The following is a 23,099-nucleotide window of genomic DNA, read 5'->3' as shown; positions in this document are numbered from 1 at the left end:
TATTTAGTTCTTGCTTGATACTTGATTTTGATCAGCGTGTTCCACTTTGAACTGCACTGTAGTGTCTTGGCTAGTCTGCAGGTTCAGAAATTAATCTGAAAGTTGACTTGCAGACAAACAGCTGCTGAAACAATACCCCCAGAATTAGTAAATAAATCTCTTAGTTATATAAGATAATGAAAGTAATGGAGAGTCTATATAGTGAAACTAACTGTTTCTTCAGTATGGTCTTCATAATTCATAGAAATTTCTTCAGGTCTTCTGTCCTGTTGTTGTCTTCTCCAGTATCCATAATTTTTTGCGGTTTTCATAATGTGCATTTTAAAAGAGGCACCCAGAAAGGCATAGAGAAGAGGGTTCAGGCAGGTGTGAAACAAAGCGATGCTCTTGGTGACCTGGAGTGCGACATCTATGGTTTTACTTGCATCACAGTCAGTAATCAACATGTAGATGATATCTATGGCTCGCCAGAACTTAACAATGTTGTAAGGTAGCTGGGTAATAATGAAAGTAGCCACTACTGCCAACAGAACCATGAAAGGTCTAGATTTTTTAGCATTTGCAGATCTAAAGATTGCTCGAGCAGTAGCTGAATAGCAGATCAGCATTACTAGAAAAGGAAGCAGAAATTCCAGAATAATTTCCAGGATTTGAATGGTTGCTTTTAAGAGTGTTTCCATGTTCATTGGAAATACAGGAAGGCATTCATTCCTGTCATTGTGTTTCTTGACTTGATTAAATATCAGTTCAGGGATACTGAGGAAAATGGCAGCCAGCCAGACACAGATGCAGGTAACACTGCAATGTTTACCAATTCTTCTATGACCCCGGGATTCAGAAGTGGCCCTGTATCTATCCACGCTGATACAGGCCAGGAACAGCATGCTAGAGCTGAAATTCATGGTGTACAGAGAAGAAGAGAGCTTGCACATTGAGTTTCCAAGTTCCCATCCCTGCACTGCATTTGCAGCCCAAAAAGGGAGTGTAAAGAGCAAGAGCAAATCAGCAATGGCTAGATGCATGAGGTACACATCTGTCTTAGTCTTCGGTTTCTTGCAATAGGCATAAATAGCGACCACTAATGAATTTCCAGCAACTCCAACAGTGAAAGCCAATGCATAGAACACAGGAAGGAATAATTTACTGAAATTTCTCACGTCACTCTTTTCACAGAGAAGCTCATATGTATTGTAATCTATAACAGAGTTGAGATCATCCTCCTCGTCCTCAATCCAGTAATCTGTCGAGTTATTCATATCCCAGCCCATGGCAAAGCTGCAAGACACAAAAAAAGGGGGGGAAGGGAACACCAAGGAAATAATACTGGTTTTACGTTTTAAAATTTCTGTTGAAACCTAAAACCCTTGCTCAGGGTTGCTTATAAATCTCAAGTTTAAAGAAGTTGGATATTGAGAATACATTCATAAATAATCAAAGTAGAGCACTGATGGAGGTAGAACAGGCCGTCTCAAATTCTCACATGAAATGGGGCAACTGACTACATCCGTTTGTGCAATGTAAAGTAAAATGGATTCAACTGAAAATGCTTTCATTAACAACATTAGCGTTTGAGATTGCAAGATGCTTGGAGTGCACTTCACTGGTTTCAACATTTCAGTTGAGGAGCCATCATTGCTTAGACTGCTCTGACTCAGTTATGTTTGACAATATTCCACTGCAAAATAAATTTGTCTGTACCTTTATAGGGTTGAAATTACACCTTCCTCTACAGCCTCTGCAAAGCAAAGGAGTACCAGTTGAAGGCTGTAAATCCTATTGGAGCATTGGCGTGGATAAGGAATACTAACAGGTTAAAGCTGAGAGGCAAACAGTAGTATTCTGTGCCTACTATCATTAATTTTGGCAAATTTGGGATACAAGTATAATATAGGAGGAATGTGCTTGTTTGTTTCTCAGTCACATATATACATGCCTGTTACATAAAGCACAGCAGTGGAGTCAGTTGCTGAACAGCAGCGGAACAGGCTTATTTTAGTCTCCATCCCACACAGCAATCCATGCCCATGTGGAATTTCTTACAGAATCAAATTGCTGCGGGTACACTGCATCTTACAGCTGGAGACTTCTCAGGATGTTATGACAAAAAGGAATCTTATCATGTACAAAACTGCCCACAAGTACCCAAACAGCTCAGAAGCTCTGCTGTTTTTTTCAAGTACTATCTCATGACAGATTTGCTCCATAAGCACTAAGGCTGTTTTCTCACTGCCAGCGTAGAGTTGAAGTTTGAGTGTTTGTATCTTCAGGCTGTGTCTTAAGCAAGTCATGTCCTACAGTATTTTCTTCTTTTCCTATAATTGTGTTCATTGATTAATTTGCTGAAATTCTTTCTGTTGTAAACTACAGTCCTGCAGTGCCCTGTTTTCTTGAAATAAATGGGATTAAGATTTCTTAACAGCAGTAGCAAAAAGTAGCTAAGAATGAAAAACACATCCCCCTTTCTCATTATCTGCAGTGTTTCAGCATTTGAGGCCAATGTTACTGAAAGCAGATTCTTATCTGATATTCTGCCCCAGAGCTTTTTTAAGCTTGGCTTTTTCAAGCTTGAAAAAACTCCAAATACCATTTCAGGTTTTTAGACAAGGGTTTAAATGAAGGGTTGCCAAACTGTTACTATAAACAGTAACTTTTAAAAAAATTTTTAATGTATTCTGTCTACCAGGAAAAATAAGTTACTGATTGATCTCATGTTTAGGAATGCAGACCAATTAAATAGAAAGAAATGAATAATTTCTATTTTTACTTGATACTTTTTTTTTTCAGTGAATCTTCTATCTAAATTTTTTTTAGAAATGTGTTAGTTAGAAATTAACTATGTGGTTTGGCTTCATCCTTAATGACTTTGTTGGAGTATTTTAACATTTCAAAACACTTCCCATTAGACTTCAGATGATGATTACACTTATTTTAAGTCTTGTAATATGTCATTTACTGTTGCGTAAGTGAAGTGTGCAGAATGGAAAGATACAGTAATTCTATTTATTAGTTTGGGAAGGGATATCTATTCTATGCCTAACAAGCTGTGTTAGAAGGATTTTTCAGCAAGGGTAATCTTTTGCAGCTTTATAGTACTCTGAAGAGAGATTCAGACATCAGCAGCAAATGTATCTTCTTTTAGTAGAAGAGAAACTGATGGAGGTAAAGTTTAATCCACTTAGCCGAGATCAGAAGAAAATTAAAAGTCAAACTGAAAAGATTTGTTTGAGGTCTAAAACACTTATTACAGAACCCATCTGGGAGTGCTTAATCAAATTGGATCACTGGCAAATTTGCTTGAAAGCAAAACAATAAACATTTCAGTGCAAACTTCAAGAAGTCTGTGTATCACAAAGCAGTTTGGCTGTGACAAGTAACATGCTCTGCTGCCTGATACGCTTTTGGCTGACCTGAGTTCTTGACAGAAACAAAGTTATCTAAAATACAACAGTTGATTTTTCTCCCTTACAAACACGGTTATGTTTTGGCTAACACACCTATTCGTATCTGTCATTCCTGTTAATGATGTTGTTTCTCAGGCACATGTATACATGCCCATTACATAAAGCAAAGCAGTCCCGTGGGAGTCAGGTGCCCAACAGCAGCAGAACAGGCTTAGTTTAGTCTCCATCCCACATAGCGAGCCACCTTATGCCCATGTGGAATTTCTTCCAGAGTCAAATTGCTGTGGGTACGCTGCATCTCACAGCTGGAGACTTCTCAGGATGTTATGCACAGAAAGGAGTCTTATCACATACAAAACTGCCCACAAGTACCCAAACAGTTCAGAACCTCAGCTGTTTTTTCAAGTACTGTTTTCAAGGAGGTATATTAATAGATACATTAATAGACAGCTTTGCATGTTTTCTTGCAGAATTATTCCTGCCTTCCATTTAGATACAAATTCAGTTTCTGTGTGTTTAAACTTGACATGAATATGAATACATGTTGAATGAAGTTAATATCCCCAGTTTAAACAGATAGATTTTTTTTCTTTAATGAATTAAGCAGAATATTGTTCTTCTACTGAACCAGTCCAATTTTAAGACTGGAAATGAACATGACCCTTAGCAAAATGATGTCTCTCTGTAAAGCCAACTTAACTAAGAGTAAATCCTAGCTCTTCTCTATCTTATGTAAATAAGATATCACACTTAATATACAGAGCAGTTAATATTAAAACAAAACTAACCTTCTTTTGCCAGCAGACTAGTAGCAGGTACTGCAGTTTAGATGTGCTTCAGTGAAATGATCTGAATTGGTCTGACACATTGCATTTTGTCTTCAAGCACCACACCCTCATGTGGAAGTCAGTTGCACTTTCATTTTGACTTGCCAGTCTTTTAAAAAAACAAATAAAAATCCTGCTTTCCTGGAAACACTTCTCATGTTGAACACATACATTTCCTACATTCCTTCCTGTTCCAACCAGCATGTGAGTGTTCTTTGGAAGGTCAAGACTCTCTTACTATTTCACTGTGTTGTTGGTTGTTTTATTCCTGAAAGTCCAAATGCTTTTTTACATTGTCAAAAGGCTTTTATCAAATCACACATTTAAAAGGTGAAAAGGAGAGAAAGAGGGGGAGGTCTGTGTGGGGCAGAGTTACCTGTAGGCAGTCACTATAGTCTTTCCTCAGGGCACTACTGTGCTTTTGATGGCTGCCTATATAAGATTTTAAGGGATCCGTATATCCCCTTTTTACATAACTTTTTAGGGGATACAATAGAAAGATGAGTTTGCTTTTTGTGACATGGGGGAGGTTGCTCTTTCAGTATGCGATATTGAACAAAACCAGGAAGATTATAGGTAAGAGATGTGAAAGCAAGTGATAAATTGTCAACTGGAGTATAAGCAGGCAGTCCTGCACCCTGTGGGAGAGTTCTCAGGGATTTGAATGTTACCAGTCAAGACTCCTAATCAAGTTAGTGTTTGATAATATTTCCATAGAAACTGCAAGCCAGAAAGATACTGTAGAAGAAAAATAGAAAGATGCTATTCTATCCATGAGGTTTCTTCCACTTGCAGTGTGCTGTCTGTGTAACAGTCAAAACTTTTATAGGAAAGGGAAGATGGAGAAGTTCATTAGTATTTCTGCACTGAGGCATGGACTTACCTGTGCTAAGGATTCCTAAAATGACTGGATCTTGCTTAAATTTCCACAGTCTCTACAGCTTCAAATTGGTCTCTTGTGCAAGAGTACCTTGTGCAGAGTGTCAGGAGCCAATGATCCCGTAGCAGTCTAATGAGTTTCAGTAAATGCAATATTGATGCCAAGCAACAGAGAGAGATTTTGAGCAGACCAGAGGTCAGGTTTTGCTTTTTGCCACGCTGACTAAATTGACGCACCTGCCACGGCTGGAGTAGCCATCTGTCTGTGCTTCAACTATTTTGGAATAAGTGAAAGGAAAGTTTCTTCAAAATGGGCAGCTAAGAATGTAACGGGCAGATGTTTTCCACATGCTTCTGTCTTCATTTGCATTCACAACGAGACAGAAAAATGGGTTGGGAGAGGAACTGGAGTCTAGAGAAAGAGTGCCGCAATATTTGTGCATATTTCTGCAATGTTTTCATCTTGAGTTATCACAGTAGTTCCCTGGTGCTCTTCACAGTGGCAGATAAGACATTTGGATTGCTTCCAGCATGTCTGCTTCTCGCAAGTCGTCTCGTTGCTTAGAGGCCTAAGCTCTCTCTTTAAAATAAGTGGATCTCTCAGTTCTGAATGGGCATTGTCTCAATATGGTCCTCAACAAGTTAGAATAATCAGGCTAGAAGTAAGAAAGCTCCCAGGGAAATATCTCTGTGTGTTGTCTGCAGAAAAGATGGTTGTGTTACCAGTGCCTAAGAGGTCCTGTGGGCAGACTGTAGGAAGGCAGTTTGTGTAAGTCCTGTACTGTTTATTACAGTGCCTCAGCTCCTCGTAACTTTGCAGGGTGCAGGAAGGACAGAACCTTCCAGGCAGGGTACAGAAATAATACTGTTGGGTAATACTACAATTCAGTATGGCCCTATAGGCTCAAAAATAACAAAGATTATTTAATAAGTAAGAGTGAATGCAAAATGACAATGGATCTTGTTTAACTATAGCGCTTGTGGCTGTGTAAAAGTGAGATGAAGGTGAGGAAAAAAAACATTCCTAAACTCAGCAACTGCTCTTACTGGCACCATCTGAGACTATGAGCTCTAGCTGGGAACGACTAGCAGCCACATTCAGTGGCAGGACTGCGTAGCCCTTGTTGATTAGCTGCAGAACCCCAGCATCGCCTCTGTCTTTACTGGGGTAGCCAGTTTGCTCGCAGCTACATTATAATATTTACCATGCGTGAACCAGATGCCTAGCGGTGTTATCTGGAGAAGATGAGATAAAACTATGGAATACATTATGCTAGTGGATAGAAATTACTGCAGGCTCTTGGGAGGTCCCCTTTTATCCATTAGGAGATCCCCATATTACAGCAATCAATACCATGCTGCCATCCACCCTACTCAGTCCAGTTTCCTCTTGTAGGAGAGTCCAGAACATGTGTTTATCAGTGCCTTTCTAGGAAGCTGCCAAGTCTATAATGTCACCACAGGCGCCTGATCTTTAGCAGAGAGAGGTAACCCACCGGGCTCACCAGTGCAGCAGCCAACGTGGCAAGAGTCATAGGTATTCTGGGCATTCAAGTAGTAGTTTATCCTGCCTTAGTCATCTTAGCCAAAAATTTGAAGACTGGACACTAAAATATAGGTAAGCAGATTGCAAGAATTAAGTGCTATTGGCTTCTGAAATCAGGTTATATGGCAGCTTCTTTAAGTAAGGGTTGTACTGTCCGTGTCTGTGCCACATTTAGTACTCTCCACCAGAAAAGATCTGTATAAGCTGATTGTGTGAAGACCCGTAATCTTAAGCATGTTACACCCTCTGACAGCAAAGATTAGGCTACTAATAAGGTTGTGATCAACCCTCTAAGCACATTTTAAAGTATCATTGCCTTTGCTTTATATGAGTGCTATGAAGAGTTAAAAAATATAATACATTAGTTAAACTTAGGATGTTTCCCAGTGTAGCAGCATTGTGGTTTAAAAGTTTTGGACAGGTTGTGCAGACATATATATGTAAAAGCTTATTAAAAAGCTTATCAATATGGAAATATGCTTAAAACTGACCTTCTAAAATCTCTACTATTTCTGTTTGTTCAATTGTGAGTTTCTTGCAAAACTACTTGTAACTCCTGGCAAAATCACAGGCTTCTCTGACTCTTCCCCCCATCCTCCAGCAGCTTCTTTGAATTCTGTAAGTAATATAAAAATGCCATTTGCAAATGAGAGATTTATTCTATCCAGACAATCTGCATTTCTTCCAAAGCACTGGAGACTTTCAGAGTCTTGCATTAGACCAGAACTTCTTTCTGGCATTTATGGGTCAAAGTTGCATAAAATTTGTTTTGGGTTTTCAGAACTTGAGTCTCTAAGGAGTGGAAAGGCCAGGAATCTGCCTTACTTTGCTGTGTTCAGATGGGAAAAAGTACAAATGAAACAGAGGTATTCATTTGCCTTCCAGAAACCTGTACTAGTGATTTAACACATCTAACCAGATGTCTGGCTCTCAGTGAACTCCTCACTAAGTTCAACATGAAAGCTGCTTCTGATTTTTTTCATAAAACATGGTGAAATTTGCCTTTTTTTGAAGCAGGGATGTGACTTGAGGATTGTTTACAAAACAGTTTTTGAAGAGATTCCAGAAAGTCAAAATATATTTTGTTGTAAATCTCAGTTCAAGATAAGTGTTGTTTAGAAAATACCACGTGTGCAATTCTTTATCTTCTGTGGAAAAGAAGAAGAGTCAAATACCGCTTAAGAGCACAGCATTTCCCTTTGTGGGGTAGTACATTGCAAAGTTCTGTCGCAGTACGTTTTGTTATTTGGGCATTGGTCACTCGCTTGTTGCAGTTGCCCAAATGAGCCAACTGTTTGAGATCTACCTTTTTTTTTTTTACCAAACTGATTTATTCCCCGCACTCCAGCTTTTCACTCAGATATTTTAGCTTATTAACATTGTACAGCTCATGGGCCACAAATACAACCCCACTTTGAAAGCAATGGATGAATACCTTATTGCAAAAGAGGAAAGCAAACAGCCAACAGTCTGGCCCTCAAAACAGGCGGTGTTCATCAAAACAAAATGAATCTCTCTCCCACTTTCCGGCCGTGACAGTGGCTGTTTCTAGGAGGAAGTAGCTCAGCTCAAAGCCAGGTGGTTGTATTGTCTAAACCAGAGGCTCCCAAAACCTTGTGATAACAGATGCCAGAGGAGTTAAAAAGTCATATTTGCTTCTGACCTCAAAACAAACGGAGTTGGTACAGATCAAATCTTGAATTAAATCTCTGCGAAGCTTGTCATCTGCATTGAGATAGCAATAGAAAATTTACTGATTGTTACATATGTTAGGTATAATCCTGCCCCCTTTTCCCTAGCTTTATAGTCTGTGTGAGACTTTGAATGAAAGGAATGAGAGCATGCTTTCTTCCTAAGAAACCTTTAAAGAAAACGTTAGTGAAGATTAAGGCTCTTTCTTAGAAATAAGACACCATTTTAATTAATGATAGAATCTTCTTTAGTACTTGTACATTAAAATGGTAGCTTTATGCTACAAAGGCATGTCTCAAATAATGTTATCAATGGCTTGAAATGCTAGCAGATTATTTTCAGGTAACGATTTCCCTTCAGATCTTTCTGCATAAAGGGTGAAAAAACCCCTTCATTCCAGAGAAGTTATGCTGAAGTAGTAGCAGCAAAGTCATCATGGTAACCCTTTGATAGCCTTATTTGCGTAATTTCATTATAATGTGGTCAGCATTTCATTCCCACATAGATCCTCCAGTCTTTATAATTTTAAGACGTTTAACTTTTAAATTGGCAGCATCTCACCTTGAGCTGTGCTTTTGTATCAGTTGCACTTATTTGCTTAGCTGTAATGGAGACAGAAATAATTAGATTCCATTTCAAGTACCTTCTTGTTCTCTTTTCATAGGAATAGATGATGGAGCTGGATCCTGGAGGGTTTGGGTGTTTGGCTTTTCATTGTTCCCCTCCCCACAAGTCAACTCCCTTTTACATGTTAAGCAATAAGATGTATTTCGTTTCAGTCTGATTACTCAGAGTATAAACACAGAAGTAGATTGCATGCTTTTGCTCCTGTGTCACGAAAGGAAGGCAGTAAGATTTATTTGTATGAAACTTCATTTGCTTCTACAATGAGATTTTCATATTGAAAACTATTTCTGTGTTTGTGACTTTTTTAAGGTGCTGGGAACCCAAATTGCAAAGTTGCAATTGTAATGGGCAAAACCAAAACCTCCTCAGCATCCAGGTAAGGATTCCTAGGAGATTCAAATAGTTACCTAAAACTTGTTTCCTGGAGGAGTCACTGCTTGCAAAAATTCTGCTAAGTGAAATACCATTAATTGCCTTGATTGGTTGGATGTGCTTGTGAATTACAGGGGAGTTTTAAACCTGTGCATGTGCCTGTTTAGAGAAAAATGTTGCTGACCAAGCTCCTGTTCTGCTGTCAGCTGCTGATGACTGAAGCCTTGCAACATTTTCACTGTCACCAGCTTGCATCGGCATGCTTCCCCACCTCCATTGCACTAGCCCTAGTGTTCGTGCAGCTGTGTGGTGAATTGGATCAGGAAATTTTTGGAGGTTCACTAACTTTATCTTGGTCACATTCATTTTAGTCTGCATCAGTTGTTTAACCAACAAATACCTCTGGCTTATAATTTATTTCATAAAAGTATCGTATATAAAACAATTATCAAGACTAAGAATTGCTTGCTTAAATGATAATAAAACCAAAACTTTTCAGAGCTTCCCTGAACAAAATGAGTACAAGTGGCACATCAGAGACCTGAAGTTATCTCTTAAGTTTTTCACAAAGTTATCTGTAGGTTAAGTTTGAAACCTGGGTTGTTCATTATGTGAAGTTGTGTGAGCAGAAAGCATTGTAAATCTTTAATCAGACCTACTCATTCCATTCATATATGTATAAATATAATAATTCCATCTTCTTGTTTAAAATAAATATGTTGTTCAACTCTTATTACCAAACTAAAATTGCCTTTTACAAAAACTTATATGAGTGATGAATAAAATGCTTCGTGACTAGTTCCATTAAAATCACTCAGCTTGTAATACAAAAGAATTGGAACATTTCTATCTCTAAGTTGGATTTTAGCCCAAATTCCACTGAATATCTTAAGTTTTTAGATTTGGCTAGGTTCCATTGAGAAGCAAACAGTAACTTGCTTACAGCACAGAGGATGGTTTGTCCAGAGGCTGTACAGACAGTGGTATCTGTTGAGCTCTTCAAAGCTGAACAGAAGTTCATGGAGGGGTCATGCGATACTGGACTTGCTAGAACTGGAGACTAAATTCAGGGACCTGGGATGTCACCTCCAGTTCTGTGTGACTAATAACTGACCTTAAATATTCTGAAGCAATTTAAACATGGGGATTCTTTTCCTAAACTATAGGCAAGCCAAGATGATGATGATGATAAACATGTTTGGAGAATAAAAAAGAAAGGAGGGGGGGAGGAAATGGACTGGGTGATACAGAAGTACTTGCACAGAAGTGACAGAAGTAGTAATTTTTCAGTCATGGTGCATTAGATGCCAGTAGTATATTTTTACTTGTTGGCTGGTGATTCAAGGACTGTTGAAGCATGCATGCCGCACTGCGTGCAGGCAGAATGGCTGCAGTCGGTGTAGGTAAATCTCAACGTTGGCTTTATGTGAGTGCTAAATTGAGGATAGAAAATAAAAAAGTGGAGGGAAGGGGCAGAAGGGAGGCTCAAACTTGTGCATAACTTGTGCATTTTGTCTTGATCAGGTATGAGCAGCACAGTATGATTATTGTTCCCATGGACACTCCAGGGCTGAAGCTGATAAGACCCCTCTCGGTGTTTGGCTACCTGGGTAGGTGATATTTATCAGCTATATGTGTATTAATTTGTTAGCAGAACTGCTCAGAAGCTGCAGTAATACTAATAAATATTGTGTATGAAATAAATCAGTAAAATGCATATATAGAAAAAGGGTTAGGAATTGAAGGCATGTATTTCTATCCTCCTTCGTTTTACCCTGCTGGTGTGTTTTCTCTATCCCTGTAGATGAGATCCATGGAGGACATTTTGAGATACACTTTAGTGATGTGCGAGTACCTGTCTCCAATATAATACTGGGTGAGTTTCAGTATTAATTCCTTTTTAATACATACAGCAATGAAACAAGTTTTATGAAATGGTGGTTTATTTTATGAATAACCGTAAGTTATTGTAAACCGCTTACAGTGGATTCCTTAGATAAGGTGTGTCCAGCTACGGTTGGTTGAGCCAGGGTCTCAAACACATGTAAGAGGGAGCCCACTCTTCCTTTAGCAGTCTACCTGCTGCTTGAATATAACTTGTTTAGAGCAGGAAGGTGATTGAAGGAAGTAGGGCAGCTGTAGCTGTCATGTGAAAATCACTTCCCTGAGGCAGAGCAAAGCAGAAGATATCTGTGGCGTTCTTTCCCCAAAACCAGTTTTTAAAAAGAGCATTCTGCTGTAGTCCATGTCTGTCCAAGCCTGGGTGCCTGCAAACTTAGCAGAACTGAAAAAAAAAAAAAGAAAGAATGAGCAGGCCAGCACTGTGACCTTCTTCAGGGAGAACTGGACTCTACTTCTCTCACTTAGAAGAAATCAGAATTTATAGTATTTCCTCTCTGCTATTTTTATTTCCCTGAAAGAGCTTTCTCTCTTGAGTAGCCCTAGGACCTGGAAACCTCAAAGTTGTCCCCCACATTCTCACACCCAATCTCGTAGATGTGTTTTTCAATGTAATATTAACAACATTTAAATTAAATCAGGTAAATTCCCTCTCAGAAACCATCTTAGAGTGTACTTTGTGCTGTAAGTGTTATGAACAGTGTGTCAGTGTAGATCTAGTTGGAGTAAACAAGCAACAGTTCTGCAAAATAAACTTTAAGAAGCTTGCTTCTAGCCCTGGTGCTGTGAGGCCACTTCTGCTCAGAGCCATGGATCACTTCAAGCAGGAATCAAGGAGTCTACATGTGCCTGTTTTTCTTTCCAACCAGGTGAGGGCAGGGGGTTTGAGATAGCTCAAGGTCGACTTGGGCCAGGCCGTATTCATCATTGCATGAGGTCCCTTGGTGCAGCTGAAACTGCTTTACAGATAATGTGCCAGCGCGCAGCACAGAGAGAGACTTTTGGGAAGAAACTTTATCACCACGTGAGTATATTCCCTCTTTGTCTCAACTCATGTGCTCCAGACATCACCCTTTGTTTTGGCCACACAAAACCTTGTGACTCTAATAACGGACACTGCAATAGATGTGCCCTAACCTTGAATTCCTATTCATAATGCCTCAGGTGGCAAAGGAAAAAATCACATTGCGAGGTTCCCATTTTTCACTACAGGATTTTTTTTTTTTCCCTTCCTTCTTTCTCCTTGCAGTGAATTGGATATCCTTTGCTGGATTTGAATACAGATTTTATCACCATGTTTTTTTCTCTGCTTTCACTGATCACTTTGGACAGGTATTTTTTCAGGCATACAGCTTATGTTTCTGTAGTTACAATCTGAATTCACCATTTCTGTGTATCAAATTTGTCACCTAGACATCACCGTTCATGATTACCAGAGACAGTCAAGGGTCTAAATATGACTAAAAATTTTACTTCTCTAATCAATTATTTGTACTTACTTACTTATGAAAGTACAGACCAAACCAAGCCCATATTGGGATTTTTGGTCTTATCTTGCTGTGGAATTAAAATACTGTTTCGTGAGAGAGAACTCACTAGAATAATAAAAAGATGATGGTCTGCTTTTTATAGGAACCATCAGCATTTAGTAGCTGGCCTATCACATTTCAAGTGTTCCTCAGTCTTATCCAACAGATAAGATGACTTTATTGGCAAAAAGTAGTAAAGGCAACAGAAAGAGGAAATGGAATTAGCGTCTGGCACAGGTTATAGAGAATTGTTTGTACAGATCCAAAGGGAATAATCTTACATTCCGTTTTCCAGTCATGTCATTGCCAAACTTACGTTCACGACCATAACCTAGAATTAGTAAGAGTTGGATGAGTCGCACTCTATTTCTCAGAAGCTCATTAAAGTAAAACTGGTGTTTGATGAAGCCACAGGCAAGACCTGGAGGCCAGCTGCATAGCCAGCTTAGGCTCTTCACAGCTCTGGGATAGCTAAGGAAGCGGTGAGGCTGATGGCTGCCTTGCATAATGGGCTGACTGCCACCACTGCCCACATGGCACCTAGTTACAACCCTGGGAGCTGCGGGCAGAAGAAATGTGTGAACACTTCCACCCAGGTTCAGTCCACCTTTGCTGGCATGAGCTAAGCTGAGCCCCCAGACTTTGCACTGGAAGGAGTGCTGCACATTTGCTCATGCCTCCTGTGGCTGCCAAGGCTGCAACATCCACAATGCAGGCAGGAATGTGTGCCCGAGGCTGGCTCAGGCTCCAAACAGCTTTTGCACTGACAAGCGTCACATGAACATTTTTTTCTACTGTGGTGTGTTGGCTGCAGAGGGGAATTAGCTAAGAGGATCAGGGAAGGGCTGCCAAGACCATAACTTCAGATCATTTATCATCACTGTGAACGGACAGATGCTGCAGGAACCACCCTGCAGCTGTTTGTCTGGGCATGTAACACGGTAGTTTAAGCAAAACAGAACTGATTCCTCTCCTCTTTCACCCCCCAATTTTTGTATACTGGGGCATGTTACACAGAGAGAGGGTTGTGAGTCCTAGCAGTGGGTAAAGGAAAGCAGGGAGTAAAAAGCAGGCTTTGAAGGGCTTCAGGAAAATGGCTGGCAGGCAGTGGGTCTGACCAGGAAAGGGAAGTGTGCTAGAATCTGCAGTTTTTCCCCTTATCCTCTTTCCTAGTAGGAAAAGAACTGCTCTATCTTTAGTATTTTTGTCGGTCAAGTGTTTTCTTTCTTTTTTCCTCATACTAGATTAGATGCATCAAACCAGCTTTAACTTGCACAAGGGTGTCTCTAAATGACTGAACATGCACATGCTGAGGAATAGGGGCATCTTCCTTAGGGCAGGTTTACCCAGACACACTAGAAGGCATTAACTGACTTCCTGCTCGTTGGCTTTGGTTTCTGCAGGAAGTTGTTGCCCACTGGATCGCTGAATGCCGCCTTAGCATAGAACAGGCTCGACTGCTTACACTGAAAACAGCCAGCAAGATTGACACGTTGGGAAACAGAAAAGCAAGAAAAGAGGTAATTTCTTTTTTGGCAGCCTTAGGCTCGGACTTGGGGATGCAATACCTGTGCATTCAACTGGTTGAAATACAAGCTAAAACATACTGCTAAACTTTATCCTTCCAATGATAGAGCATAACTTCATGTTGAAAATAGACACCCCTAAGATGTGCTTTTGATTGTCACAAGACTGGAAAGTGTTCTTGGTTAGAAACTGTGAGATCAGTCTGATAAAGTATTTAAAAATTGAAGACATTCAAGTATTGCTCACTTGTCTCACAGCACAATGAGATAGTTTTGGGTGACTGGAAACAGTTTTACATTACCCAGGGAGCAGGAATGGCAGAGCTCTCATCCGATCCAAAGAGGAAGGAATGTACTATGAGATACCAGTCTTCAGTAGAACTGTTAAAGAAACATTTTCACTTGCTTATGAAACTATTACTGATAATGTAAGTTCTCTTCTAACTACAGGTAGCCATGACTAAAGTGGTTGTCCCTCGAGCTGTGCTTAAAGTGATTGACTGTGCTATCCAAGTGTGTGGTGGAGCTGGAGTTTCCCAGGATTTCCCTTTGGCTTCTATGTGAGTAAGAAAGACTTACCTGTAGATTCTAAGCATTCCTTTTAAGATAATTTTATAACACCAGTACATGCTCTTTCACCTCAGGTAGCCCAAAATAATGGTCCATATGCCTGTAAACTATGAAACTTAAAACAATTGCTTTTATAATTCAATTCCAATACCATTGCATGGCTTTACACCCCACCCCCCAAAAAAAAAAAGCTGGCACTGGACTAAAATAGTTCTTATCAGCAGCATAGAGGATCTGTTTCTACAGCTCTATCTTATCCCTTATCGCCTTGGGGAGAAGCAAGCCTTCTGAATTTCCACACATCTCAATCCTGCCAGGAAGATTGTGCTGCAGTTATCTGCTGTGTGATAGCTCTTTTCAAAGAGATTATTGTTAAAAGGACGACTATTGCAAAAATAGTGCTGAGAACTCCTGCTGTCAGACTGGCTTGCTGCTGTGGCAGGATTAGAAATCTACCCCTAATTCAGCTCTTCCACAGGTTTGCTTATATACGGACCTTGCGCCTGGCAGATGGGCCGGATGAAGTTCATCTCTCAACAATTGCAAGGTGGGAACTGCTTGATCAGTCAAAGCAGCTAACTGCAAAAATCTAATGTCAACATAAAGCCATCTCAAATGGATAGAAGATTCGAGATTTTCTTCAGCGTAATAATGTTAAGGTAAAATCAGATGAATAAAAAAACTTGATTCTAGCTTGAAGCAATGCATATTCTGTCAACCTTTACTTGTAATTATTACACTTAATAATCAGAGGCTTTTAAAAGTTCACAGAAGGCCATGTAAATACCAGAATTTGTCCGAGTTCTTTGTAACACTAAATAAAGATCTATTTTCTAATAGGCCTGAAGTGCTTTATTTGCTCTGAGCCAAAGCCCTCTTTTATCCTTTCACTGTAGCCAAAGCAGTTTTGACTCAGCAGTTCACCTAATTTAGTTTACTGCAAGCTAGGATAAACTTTTAATTACTGATTAAATTACAATTAATCCCTTTGGAAAATGAAAAGGAAGGCATTATCCTAAGCTCAGCCTCACTCCAATCCCCTTTCCTCCCCTGTTCCTGCTCTCAGCTGCCCTCCTTTTCACTGATGCTACAACTCAGTCCTCCTCCCACCTCCCCTCAAGTGAGGCTCAGGGCAGCACAGGAGGCTGGGGTCAGTGTGTAGCCATTTGTCTGCTACTCCTTTCTTCTTACTTCTCTGCTTTGTTTCTCCAAATGTCTCTCCCCACATTTTTCTTTATAGGTGCCCCTTTTGTCTTCCCTTGCATCTTTCCTTCTGTGTCTCCTTTTGTGCATCCTCACAAGCGTCCTCCTGTCTCCTGGCCCCAGCTGCTCCCACCTTTTCTTAAATGTGTCTAAGCATAGGTGGCACCTTCCCCTCTGAGGAGCTGAAGTTTTGGCTGGAGCAAGCAGTGACTGGCACAGGGCAGTTCATGGCCACCTCTGCTGCCAAAAGAGGCTCTGCCATTTATGCCCAATACACCTTTGTGAAGTTCTCAAAGGTCCGAGTTCCTCAGCTCTGCTTCTGTAACAATCCTCTTTGACATTAGTTACTCACAAGAGAACTTGTTCATACAGTAACAGAACAAGGCAGGTCACAGCAGACCAGACTGTCAGTAGTTCTACTTCCTATAAGGTAGGACAGTCTCTTTTCAACTTACACAGGGTTGATCAACAATTAACTTAAGGATACGCATGTTTACTTTTGGCATGAACAAATGAACAACCCTAGCATAGCCTTGAAGCGAAAACGCCCTATTTGGGGGTTTGGAGCCAGTTCCAGCCTTGAGCCTACAGCCCAGTGTTCACTTGAAGGGTGTTCCGGCAAAGGCTGCTGAAATCAGTCAGGGTGGTACTATTTCTGAGTACCTAGAACTGGAAGCTTTCCACAGTAAGTTTCTTACCTCATATCAGTTCATTATACCTAAAAAACAAGATTATAATATCTTCTGAGAAAGCAGTAATTACTGTTTATATTTCCATTCATCTTAGTTTCCTCTTGCTTCCCACCAAGAATGTTTCCTAGGAAGTTGAGAATGTCAGCAAGTCAGTGGCTGAAGTGCGTTTGAAACACAAATCAACCTGCATTGTACCACTACTGTGGTTTAGGAGTTCTGCTCCAGGCTCTCAAAACCTGCACAACATGCTTCTCCAAGCAAGAATGCCCAGGAACCCTGTTTAGCCACACTCAAATTAAGGTCTCTGACCACCCTCGTTTCCCATACCTTCAAAGAACAGCTACAGAAGAACACCACCTTTATCTCATTAACAAGGCTCTTAATTCCCTTTATTTTAAAATTTTATGTACATATGAATGATCTGTATAATGTACACTCAATATAGAAAGTTTTTATATACTGGATAATGTATAGAACATTTCACAATTACACTAATTTCTTACATTACATGTCAACTTTAAGGTTTTTTTGCTGAAGCTTTGTCAATTTGGTCAAGCCAGTTATACATACAAATGTCTAATGCTGTTTGTTCTCGGGAAGAAGATAATGTTAATGATTAAGGACATCAGTGAACTGGTGCAGGGACAAACCCTTTGCAAGTCATGTTCAATGGGAATGATCACTTCTGACAGGGAAAAGGGATGCCCTTTTAGTGCGGGTTGGTGAGGTCAAAGTGATTTTAGCCCAATTCCTCTAGACTGTAGCTCAACTCCAGTCATGCTAATTCATAAAATATAAAAACTAGGAAAGTTTTGATTCACAGTCTTGTAAACAAATATAAAGGAACAAAATGTGCTTACATACAGCAAGAAAAAAATTCTTGTGTACCCATTTCAGCTGATCCACAGAGTGCTTTCTTGTGTTACAGTGTGATAGTTAGAATCACTGACTTTTTCCTAAAAAAACCAAAAAACAGTCATAGAAAAAGGAATAACACTGTCATTAAACACTTGGAAAAGGCATTAAGTTCACTTCAATGTGTTGGAGGAAAGTGCTGTTCCTCATCACTGGCCAGTCTGCCTTTCTGTCTCTTCCACAAGAATTTCCAGTCCTTAGCTGACATCTCCCACTTCGTTGTCTACTGGGGGTGGAACGTTGGGCATTACAGATGATGTCGTCCCTGCAGTAAGGTAACCAGCAACTCCAGGGCCTTTCAGGAAGAAAAGAGAATACTGGCGATAAGTTTTGATTCTGAAGCGTGATTGAACAGCTGTATTCCCTCTGGTAACACTCAAATGCATCATCCAAGTCAACCAGACACCTTACACAAGAACATTTAAGAGTTTTCCTTTAGATTCTTAGGGATCTAGGAACCCTAGCAATTAAGGCATCTTAGTCCACTATGTGGAGTAGCTTGTGGAGACCATTCTCAGACTTGCTCAGCGTTTTTTATTCTGATGTGCCAAATAAGTTACAGAACCACCCCAACCACCAGCGTTATCCATCTCACCTTCCACCATGGAAGTGGCAGTAAAGAGGGTGTGTGGCCTTCCTTTGCTCAGGAAAGGACCTGCTGCAGAAGTAAAGCGAGTTCAGGCATGCATTCCACTACTGGGCTGCCCCATTTAAGCTTTCAGTGTTGCAAAGGTTTTCCCAGCCGCATATATAAAGGAAACTCTATGGGCTGCCCTGTGAACAAGCAGAACTGCCTTATGCTTGTCTAGGCAGCTCCTGGTGCCTTCAGTTAGAAGAAATAACAGCACTTCACAAGCTCTGTATCAGAGATGGAGAACTTCTTACCATTAATAAATCTATGTCAATTACTATAGGGGCAGTCAGTTTTGCACTGCAGACAAAGCCCCCCCCCCCCAAAGCTTGGAGTTTAAGATTTAGCCATATAGAAACTTTCAACAAATGCAATAAAAACTCATGTTGCAGCATGAGGTGTTTCAACAGCAACTTATCAGATTAACGACTGCAGAAAACTGCCAACCCGCAGCATGCTCCTGCATCAATACAGTGATCAACTTGGTATTAGCCCTTCAGCCTACACTGCTCATCTTCAACATGGTAAGTTCTACTGGGTCCTCCCCTTAAGTCATCCTCACCAAGTTCTCCTAAATTTACTACCCTTTCGTGCCCCACCCTCCCTCCTCACACTACAGCCTGGAGCCAGACCATCAGAGCATGGTTTGTCACCTTGCAAACAGTCCTACACTACTACTGCAAGCAAGGGAGCAAAGCAAGCAGTGCCTTTGGTAAAAAAAGCTGCCTGGCTTCAGAAGGGGACTTCTTTTTGCCAGGCCATTGGTGGCATCTGCCAAGAGCCAGACCCACTTTTACATATCCTAGTGCAAAAATTCCACTAGTTCTCTTGTCCTTAAAACTTGTCCATCATGAGGGATTCCTAACATACTTCAGAAGTTTAGTTCCTCTGCAGTACCAGCAAGTATCAGCCACTGCAGTCAGTTTTCTGCTGCTGTGTGCTTGACGAAGGCAAGTTTATCAGTGTTTTGCAGGTCGGGACCACATATTTTTTACAGTTCTACGACATGCATCTGTTACTTGGAATGCAGCAAGTGTGGCGTGCGTGTTGCAAGATGGTATCTACCTGCTTTAGAGAGCTACACAGAAGTTAGCAAGCTGCCTGGCAGAGCAGATCTAAAGCCCACTTCTCAGGTGAAGGGGACTGCTGCCAGTTAGAAGGGAAGGAGAAGAGACACCTGAGGGAAGAGAAATAAGCAAGGGAAGTTTCAAGGGAAGTGCAAATAGCAAAGCAATCTGAAGCAAGACATAAGGTAGAATACAAGATAAGGCAGGTTAAAAATAAAGCTTGTAGTTTGGTTTCATCTGTACTTTGCATTTATACAGCATCTTTATTCTACATTTGCAAGCACTTCAACATTAGGCAATTTAAATGCAGCACAGGCCTTAAGGCTATATAGCTATATTGCCCCCAGTCTCAAGCCTGACAATGTCTGGTATAGTTTCAGTTTTTGGCCAGTAATCAGGCAGCATTTACTTAATTTTTTAAATTTATAGTATTCATGAAATACCAAGTAAATTCAGTACCAACTGAATCAAGTCTTCAAGTGTTCTTTGTCGAAGTGGCATTAAATGGTGCAATAAACAGAAAACTCCTGTTCAGAGCTAAAGCACCGAGTCTTTCCTGTGTGGAAAAACACACTAAGTGTTGCAATTTACCTGCTCTCAAAATATTAAGCATCTGCTTCTAGAATGTCTAATTCCTGACTTTAAAGGCTCTTGCTTCATTTTCTCAAATTACGTGCTAATATCTTGCAAGAAAAACTTTCCTGTCTATATGGCCATCTGATTTACACCCCATTAATTCAGTTATGCTCAAAAGCTTTACCAAGATGCCCATATTGGGTTAGATGCGAAAGTTCCATGTGGCACATGGAAGTGTTCATATTGACTTGTCACAAAGGACTTTAAAACCTTACCTGGGAGGCTAAACTTTTAAGACCAAATGATTGTTCAGGTGATGGCTACTGAGGAGTCAGAAGTTCGCATCATGTGTTGCTTTAGACAAAGTTTGCTACAATGTCATTACATAAAATATTTTCAGATATAGCAAGTAATCTGTGATAGTGAAGTTTTGGTCTGTGATACAGCAGGATGTACTCATTAAACATGTGTCTATCAAGTGCTGCACGCAAGTGAAGGAAGAACCAGAATTTAATTTGCTATGACATAACAGTTCCAGGATTATGTCCACATCTGTTCTAGGATTATGTGCCATTACCAGCAAGGAAGTTCACATCAGTTGCTATACTTTCTGTGGACACAGCCGCAAACTCCAAGTACAGGCACGAGGCCTTTCCCACCAGAGAAGGGCCCTACCAGTACAGTGCCCCGAGTCTGACTGGAACATGGCCTCACACACCAAGCTGTTAACATTCAAACTGTTCCAACACTACAACTACATACCTAAAGCAGCATAATTCACAGGACAATAAATATGACAAAGCCTAAGTGATTTTGAAGAATCTTTACTCCTCCTCCCCCAACCTTGGAAAACAATTTTTTTCTAGAACTCAAGTAGACTGATCCTGAGAAAGCACGGAAAGTTACTGTCATTCATTAGTTCTGATGACCTCTCTGCTTTATCACTACAGGGTACTTGCAAGACTTGCCAGTGTCCAGATTCCATTGCTCTGATATTTCAGAAGCAGGTACAGCAAAGACTATCCAGAGAAATACATTCTCAACCACAAAAAAGAAGTTTAGCTTTGGTAAGTGTTTTAAAAACTTACTGTATTTTTACAGCATTGAATGTTCAGGCCACATGATGGCACTAGATCCTGAGGATAAACACTATCTCCAGAGTCAAGTCTGACAATTAAATAACAGTTCAGTATGCTTCAGGACATAAACAGGAAAGGGTTGCTAACCTGTGAGGTATCCTGCTGTTTGCGTCTCAGAAATGAACAAGTCATGTTTCTGATCCTTGAAGGCACTCCACACAGAAGAACGAGACAGAATTTCATTTACCTACAGTATTTGGAGAGATTAACACAGTGAGCAAGTGACATTTGTAATGTTCTAGGGGAACAAACTCATTTTCTAGAACCAAACCTTTCTGAAGGGATTACCAAATAGCATGGCAGTAGTTTAGGCTGTGATACAGAAGCACACATTTCCAAGGAGACTGTAGCAACTTTCTTTTCTGTTTGAATTGTGCAGCTGAACACATAATGCAGAAAGCTCATAAAGAAAAGTCATTTAGCAGCTTGACTTTCTCCCTCATTCCCCAGTTAGGTGACAAGGAAAAGCAACCCTGCAAGCAGCCATTTGCTGTGCATCTACAGCTGAAGTAGAACAGGACTCTTCCTGCACTATAGCAAGGATAGGGCCAACTTGGAGTAAAGAACTATCTCCAGTTTCCCTCCCTTTGAGAAAGTTTAACACAAGGGTAAAAGAAAGGCACCGAGAACTGGCACAGTTACTGGGACAAATTTTACCAACTTGTATATACATCCATAACACCACTACAGTTGTCTACAACAGTATTTATCCAGGAAACAACAAAGCATTTACATTTCTAACAAGTTCTGAAGAGTTGTCAGTAGAAGCCTACAAGCTTCTAGAACATTTCTGCACTTGGGATTTGTCTTTTTTGATTAGTGCTCTTCACATACATTGAGCCAATGACTTCTCCACAAAAAAAAAAAAGGGTTGGAGATCTTCCAAACCATAATGATTTTGTAGTTACATGATGTTAACGCTTTAGGTGGAATGATGCACATGACAGCCATAAAGATTAAACAAGGGATGTTCAGAGTTTGGATCTTCCAAGTGTGCAAAGCCCAGTTAAGGACTTGCCAGTATTTACCTGTTCTCCGTACTGCAGGCTGCGAGACATGGATTTCAGAGTTTTAACAATTTGAGCTTTTGTTGCAGATGGGCTTTCCAGGTTCTCAAGACCAATACCTTCAAGCAGCTTTAGAAGGTAAGGGACCAAATCGGCTTTCAAAGCCTGCAAAGATACCCATATGAGTTGTCTTAACATGGACTAGGAAGTTCCATACAGATATTCTACATTACTAGCATTAGTGTGAACCAAAAGTACCAACAGCTATTGCTAAGCATGTTTAGCTAGTTAATTTTTCTGAGCTGTATAAATACACACAAGAGAAAACAAAAATACTGTCCAGCAGTTCTGCTCTGTCTAGGTGTAAACTCAGTTGAATTAGCTGGCATTCCTATGTTATGCTTTCTCAGCAGACAGAAGCCAACACTCCCCTATGCATTAAGCATCAACGCTCAGGTAGCATCCTTGAACAGGTCCACATTTTGGATAAAGGAATGACTTCAACTTCTCCAATGTGAAAAGCACATTAGTTGGTTTCTGGGAAGCCTCCTGGACACTGAAGTTGAATGGTACCTCTGTTCTTATGAGCAGGTTAGATCGCCAAATACAAAAATATCACATTTTTACAGACTGAGAATATACTACTTACTTGGGCTACTAAGTCATTTTGTTCCTTCTGAAACATTCGATTAAGTGCTTCACAGGCTACACCAATTACATCCGATCTCTTTTTCATTCCATTCATGAGAGGGCTAATGGTCTCTAGTGATGCCATTGCTCGAACACAAAGCTACAGAGAGACAGAAACATACTTTATTTTATGCTAAGCTTGATGGTTATGGCAGATACAGTCAGCTAAGGCCTTAAATTTCTCAGTGTCTTTAATCTATCAATTCCCCATTAATTAAGTGTACGTCCCTGCTCATCTGGTACACAGTATTTATAGTCATAATAATGCCCTTCTAGGAGCACTACTAAACAATACAAATAACTCCAGTTAT

At 40.3% G+C, this 23,099-nt stretch overlaps 3 protein-coding genes across 4 annotated transcripts in view; 1 reads left to right on the top strand and 2 right to left on the bottom strand.

Moving 5' to 3' along the window:
- ACAD11 (acyl-CoA dehydrogenase family member 11) overlaps positions 1-15,682 on the top strand; it is a 31,111-nt gene extending 15,429 nt beyond the window's left edge. Inside the window, exons 14-20 of the mRNA XM_009822046.2 lie at positions 9,282-9,348; positions 10,869-10,954; positions 11,149-11,220; positions 12,113-12,267; positions 14,176-14,292; positions 14,749-14,858; positions 15,347-15,682. Coding sequence (XP_009820348.2) covers positions 9,282-9,348; positions 10,869-10,954; positions 11,149-11,220; positions 12,113-12,267; positions 14,176-14,292; positions 14,749-14,858; positions 15,347-15,461 — 722 coding nt within the window. The 3' untranslated portion in view covers positions 15,462-15,682. The remainder of the gene's footprint in view (positions 1-9,281; positions 9,349-10,868; positions 10,955-11,148; positions 11,221-12,112; positions 12,268-14,175; positions 14,293-14,748; positions 14,859-15,346) is intronic.
- Positions 132-4,269, bottom strand: ACKR4 (atypical chemokine receptor 4). Its single transcript, XM_009822045.2, is given in 2 exon segments — positions 132-1,275; positions 4,190-4,269. Coding segments are annotated over 2 exon segments (1,161 nt in total). The 3' UTR covers positions 132-194.
- Positions 15,683-17,147: 1,465 nt separating the features above from the next.
- Positions 17,148-23,099, bottom strand: part of DNAJC13 (DnaJ heat shock protein family (Hsp40) member C13) — a 50,646-nt gene continuing 44,694 nt past the window's right edge. For both annotated transcript variants that reach the window (XM_059818445.1, XM_059818447.1), the window contains 4 exons: positions 22,748-22,888; positions 22,120-22,263; positions 21,179-21,278; positions 17,148-17,973 (listed from right to left, as the gene is read on the bottom strand). In XM_059818445.1, coding sequence (XP_059674428.1) covers positions 17,876-17,973; positions 21,179-21,278; positions 22,120-22,263; positions 22,748-22,888 — 483 coding nt within the window. In that variant the 3' untranslated portion in view covers positions 17,148-17,875. The remainder of the gene's footprint in view (positions 17,974-21,178; positions 21,279-22,119; positions 22,264-22,747; positions 22,889-23,099) is intronic.

The sequence above is a fragment of the Gavia stellata genome, chromosome 6 (genome assembly GCF_030936135.1).
Source record: "Gavia stellata isolate bGavSte3 chromosome 6, bGavSte3.hap2, whole genome shotgun sequence".
Taxonomy (NCBI): Eukaryota; Metazoa; Chordata; class Aves; order Gaviiformes; family Gaviidae; genus Gavia; species Gavia stellata.
This window is presented reverse-complemented; position numbering and strand designations above follow the sequence as displayed.